This window comes from Magallana gigas, chromosome 7 (assembly GCF_963853765.1).
Source record: "Magallana gigas chromosome 7, xbMagGiga1.1, whole genome shotgun sequence".
In the NCBI taxonomy this organism is placed as follows: domain Eukaryota; kingdom Metazoa; phylum Mollusca; class Bivalvia; order Ostreida; family Ostreidae; genus Magallana; species Magallana gigas.
This window is the reverse complement of record NC_088859.1, coordinates 43,916,145-43,922,144: the sequence shown is the minus strand read 5'-3', so window position 1 is coordinate 43,922,144 and position 6,000 is coordinate 43,916,145. Positions and strand designations below refer to the sequence as shown.

Genomic DNA, 6,000 nt, shown 5'->3' with positions numbered 1-6,000 from the left:
AATATATAGGAGTTATACGTTCGGTTTTGTTTATATATTATATATATAAATATTGATAGGTTAACTCTATCAAGATGATAGAATGTTTTCCCTGATATAAATAAAAGAAGGTGTTGCTATTCCTATGCTATTTTCCCTCAAGGTGTTATTGATAAAATAGAAAAGAGAAGTTTCAGAATTCTCTGTAAATCTTTTTTTTTTTACATGCAATTATACATAAAGCAGTGTAGAATTTTATCTGGAAAGTTTGTACTAATGAAATAAATTTTAAAAAAGGTTACACAGACAAATGAGACAGAGTTCATGTTTTTTAAAAGGGGAATCCTTCTTGTTGTGAAAAACTGCCTCTTGAAACTTACTGTCATAAGTCAACGTTATAAATTTTAATTATGAATACTAGTATATACCTCTGAACATGGACTTTCAAAACAACGTACACATCAATGAAGAAAGTTGCCCCCCCTTTTTTTTTTAAAGGAAAATACTGGGTATGTCTTTTCAAAGATACATTTTCATGAACATGTCGATAAAATTATATACAAAAAGTATGAATTGGCGATGAAGCAATAACTAGGTAGATGAATATATGTACGGATGACTTGCTCCATCTATGTAGACTACAATGAGGTGCCAAAAGTAACTATGCCATTTTTTCTTTTCACTATATATTTGATATTTCATTGAAAAACATTTAAAAGAATCGTTAAAAAGTAACCCTTTGACCATGAAGACCGATTTTGAAAAGACTTGAATTGTTAAATTCGAATTTCTCTAGCTTTTTGGCATCTTATTCAAATATTTTTCCAACCTTCAGTTCCTGAGGTTTGTTATTCACAATCCAAAGTAAAACTGTTCGGCTTGCATATTGCAAAAGATATATAGGAGAGCTCATAAAAATATCTCCGTGTTGTGGTTGAAATACTAAAAAACCTGGGAGATACGCCCACAAGTGGCCACTGCCCTATCACTAGTATGTTTCAAATGACAACCACGCATTTAGCATGTGTTTTATTCACGATAACGCAATTTCCACTTTCTTTACGTCAAATGAGTTTTCCGAATTTAAACAAAGTGAACAAAGATACAAAAATATTTTTACAACACAATCCATTGGAATCGAACACCCGCTGCAACATACTCTTGTTCGAAAAACTCCTCGCTATCCGCTACACCACGGAAAAACTTGATTTATTTTATTTAAATAACTAACTCAATTTAGTATTGCGCAAACATAATTCGGTTCTGGTCATTTAATGATCATCTTGAAATTGAAGGAAGAAAATTTTCTTTTTACTATAGAGTGGGTCTTGGTACCATTATTTTTTTAATTGAAAAAGATAGACATTTACATGTTTTATCAGTATACGTCTTTTAAAAATGGTATGATGACCCACTCCATAAAAAACTGTAGTATAAACATCAGATTTCATTAGCATTTTGTTGCTCAATTAGCATATACATATTTTGATTCCTTAATATCATGTAAATTTGAAGTCAATTGTTGAAGGTTTTGGCAATACTGAATGCAAATGATTACATATACTTATATAATAAATGTAACAAAAGTAATATTTGTAAGAAAAAAAATTGCGGGTTTTTCAAATTGACTTAAGTGGTTTTATGCCTCGGCTTATTCCCCCACGTTCTTTTACGAATGAGTTGTCAAAAAACTATTTAAATGCATATAAAAAAGTGCAAATTGAATCTAAATTGAATCAGTATAAATTTCTTATTTAAAAAATATCAACAGAAAAACGTTTAAAAGTAAGTATTGTTTTCAATAAAATATATAGGGAAAAAAGAAAAATTGCAATACTTTTGGCACGCAAGTGTAGGCGTTTATTTATATAGATACTATTGCAGTACTGACATATGCGATGATTATAATTACATCTTGAAGATCCAGAATCAGATTTATTCATGTAGAATAACTATCCATTTGGAAAATGCACGTTAAAAAATATATTTTACATACTGCCATAGGAGTTACTGGAAATGAGCCCGCGACTTTATAACTTGTGATCATTTATAGCCATACCTAGAGTTTTGCATTTGTTTTCGAATAGTACGCGTTTTATCGTGAAAGTGACGCGTCAATTCGCAAAAGTTACGCGAACCCAGTAGGCTTTTGTACACCAGCAATAATTTACATGTGATGGATAAAAAGTACGATCTTCAGGGTTTTGAGGCCGGGTTGTTTTGCAAACCACTAGGTTATAGATGTTTTTAAAAGTTACATTGGTGCAGAGCCCATCTTTGCTTATCAAGGATGGTGTTCTGCTTCTATTCCGCACTTTGTCGCTTATGGATAGTGAACTTGTGCACAAAACAAAAGTTTGTCCTCTTTCTTTTGGGATGAAATCATTGTATTATACACACATTTGATCTTTCATAACTATAAATTGTCCATGCATCAAAGAGAGATTCAAAATCCTCAGCTGATCAAGGTCCAAGACCAGGTGAAAATCAATCAGCATTTCCATCAAACTCCATAAAAACACAATTCTAATATATGTATAAAAATATTTATATCAAAAACTGCATCATCATACAAACATGTATAAATAATATAAAAATATAGAAAATATCATTAACTGAGATATTATAGTGAATAGATTTCCTCCTTTTTCTACACTTTTGTTCAGTTATCAATATGTGACAGCAAATTGTATTTCTCTAGGTTTCCAATATTTTATATCAAACTTCCTCTGCAAAACATCAGAGTATCTTCACTGCATTTGCTGAATAGATTAACAATCACCATTCTCTCTCACTCTTATCACAATCACCCAGCACTATTGACATTACTTACAAAAACAGGAGTTTTTTTTAATATATAGAAAAAAAAACAACTCATCTAATAATGACTTGCTAAATGTAGCTCTGTGGCAAATTCGGGTTGACAGGCCAATTTTTCCATAGAGCTACATCTCTGCACCTAGGTAATGGCAAGTTACAAATTCAGAGATTTCATCCAACAGCAATTAATACATGTAATCTTAGTTCAAGCCTTAGTTCATGAATACTCTTAGGATTAATCAACATTTTGATCTTAAATAACCATATCAGAAAAATATTTTCTAATCAACAAATCTTGTTAAACCAATTTAATTTTTGTGTTTTTAAGACTATTAACATTTCAACTCAAGTTCAAGACTCTTTCAAGATTCTAGGACCTGGAGTATAGAACAAATAATACAAATCTATTGGAATTGTCAGTATTGTCTGAACACTCTCATTCTTCATTTACAAATATTTCAGTGATCCATTTTTAGTCAAAAGGTCTGGCAAAATCACATCTGAATAAAGAAACTTCACATGTTGCAGTTACCGTAGTTCACTTCTTCTCCAGATAAGGTGACCGGAATTTAAATTTCTTCACAAAATAACACTTTCAACGTTTTCTTCTCTTTACTGAACTAACTGCACCTCTGAAATATAGAATTAACAAGTTAATTCTCCACATTGATGAAACGGTAAAAAGAAAATAGGTAAAGTCTGAAAATAATATTTCAATGATTTTAGCAGTATGTAAACTTACTTGTAATAGCTAGCATGGATTCCTTGTAGCTGTTTTAAAAGAAATATCAAATCATGTTTAAATAGATTACCATAATATTTTGTTGACAAAAACTTTCAAAATTTAGATTTCCTCTTTTAAAGATCTATAATTGCTATTTCATCTTTATCAACCAAATCTTATATATCCTCTTTTTTCCCTGCATGTTAAAAATCATACATAAGTGAAGTAAATCTGTAACTATAAAATTCTGCTCACGTCATTTTTTGCACTATAAAGATATAAAAAGTATACAATGACAGTTTAACCAACATTATTTCTGTTTGTTTTATTTTTTGCAATTTAAAAAAGCCAAAATTTGTAGATCAATGCAAAAATTAAAATACCAGATACATAAGATTTCAAATTAGATCAATGTGAAAAATACAGGATACTTCTACTTACTCATTGTACAGAGCTCTAACAGCAAATATAAGTATGATGATGATGACGAACATGAATATAGCGAAGGCCACTAGGACCCACCAATAGGCAGACCAGCCTTCCAGGGACTTTGTTGTGGCAGGCTCACAGGGCTGCAAAATACAAAATAACTCAATTAATATCAGAACTGTCTTAAACTTTTAAATACAGTAAAACACGGTTATAGCAAACATGCTTATAATGAATTGACACTTACAGCGAATTGATTTTCATTCCCCTTGACTTAATTACATGTAAAACAGACAGATATGAAAAATTACGCTTATTAAGAAGCAAAACCCCCTGTCCATGGAACTTTGTTAAAAGTGTGTTTTACTGTACATGCACATGTTTGATATTTGTAGTCATAAAGTATTATTTAGTAAAGAGAAAATCCAATATCTAGCTTTATATTGTGTACATTTCTCTATATCTCTATACAGAGCCCTTCATCTAAAGTACAGATTTTCATCTGAAGGAGGTACATATAGCCTGAAAATGGTCATGACCATTGGACCCTCTTACCAGTAATTGCCAATTTGTTGAGAAATATCAATCAATATCAAGTTTATTTCATATAGCATTACCCACGTTGTTGTTATTGAAAGAGCACAATTACAAAAAAAACAACTCACAAATTGCACTGTGAAATGTTAAGATATCTTTAAGAATAAGAGTCAATGGACTTACCCCTGGGCTATAAAGGTTTTGAGAAGACAAGATGGACTGAACTTCATTAAGAGATGTAGTACCATCAAAGGAATCTATCACTCGGTTGTTCTTTACAACAAAGAAACATATGTCAATCCTGCAATTGAAAAAGGTTATCACTTACATGCAGCTGTATGGACAGCCAAAGGCCACCCTTTGTCTTAAAGTCTTAAGGGTTCTTGTTTTGTATTGAAAGTAATACAAACCATGAATTTTAAACTATTTCCTTCCAACAGATAAAAAATACAAATAAGAGTTTAAATATATAGTGATAATATTTTACAAAAATACAAATAAGAGTAAAAGTATATAGTGATAATATTTGACAGTTTGTTTTTTTTTCAAAACACGAAGCTAACAATTGTACTTACTGATTCACACTGGTGCCTGAGGCAGTCTTATGGTAACGGGTGTTCGTTGGAATGTACAGGGCATTTTGGGAATTCTGATTCAAATTCCTGAAAGAAAATAATAAAATTATGGAAAAGTATCATCAAATTATGGAAAAGTATCATTGATCAGATCTCATATTCATGTGTATAACTCACACGTGGGCCAAATATTGAGAGGCCATCATTATACATGTACATACAGGATTTTATGGGCCATTAACAAAATTACAACTTAATACAATGTATAAAACTTGCTTTCATCAAATCTGCTATATTAATTGTCTATTTTGTTTGATTTGAAAATTGTATGTTGTTGGATAATTGGAAAAGAAAATACATGTATATATGCAATGTTATTCATTTAAACTTTAACTTACTTTTCTAGTGTCTCAACAAACAGCTGTTGGTCACGATTTGCGTCAGCATCCATTACAACTCGAACTTGGCTGGTTTTTTCACCAACATATATCTATTAAATGATTAAAAAATTCAGAGCTTAATATTAAGCATATTAAAAAATACTGTATAATTCAAACCTCAAAGCTCTTTTGCAAAGAAATATCAACTAAATTATTGTTAATACATGCGTATTACATTCCAATGGCAATACTACTACCAACCTTTAATTTGTATGTGCTGTACATATTGGTATTGAGGTAATCTTCTCCCTTTATAGTGAGCTCAAAATATCCACCAATGAAATACTTGTAGGACTGGAAACCCACTGACACCTGGCCAGAGTCAGAGTTAATTTTAAACGCATCAAACACGGAAATGTTCCTCCCTTTGGCTGTGTTAACATATTGAGACAGAATAATGCTATAACGGACACGACCTTTGTCCCCAAGGTCAGGATCACTAGCAGTCTGCTGGAATACTGTGTCTTTTATAGGATAGGAAAAGATGTCTAAAAAA

At 31.1% G+C, this 6,000-nt stretch overlaps 1 protein-coding gene across 2 annotated transcripts in view; it reads right to left on the bottom strand.

The window, feature by feature from the left end:
• Positions 1–2,509: 2,509 nt before the first annotated feature.
• LOC105335505 (cadherin-87A) overlaps positions 2,510–6,000 on the bottom strand; it is a 30,323-nt gene continuing 26,832 nt past the window's right edge. For both annotated transcript variants that reach the window (XM_011439406.4, XM_066065068.1), the window contains 7 exons: positions 5,706–5,992; positions 5,463–5,554; positions 5,065–5,151; positions 4,673–4,790; positions 3,965–4,095; positions 3,542–3,570; positions 2,510–3,431 (listed from right to left, as the gene is read on the bottom strand). In XM_011439406.4, the coding sequence (XP_011437708.3) occupies positions 3,412–3,431; positions 3,542–3,570; positions 3,965–4,095; positions 4,673–4,790; positions 5,065–5,151; positions 5,463–5,554; positions 5,706–5,992 (764 nt within the window). In that variant the 3' untranslated portion in view covers positions 2,510–3,411. The remainder of the gene's footprint in view (positions 3,432–3,541; positions 3,571–3,964; positions 4,096–4,672; positions 4,791–5,064; positions 5,152–5,462; positions 5,555–5,705; positions 5,993–6,000) is intronic.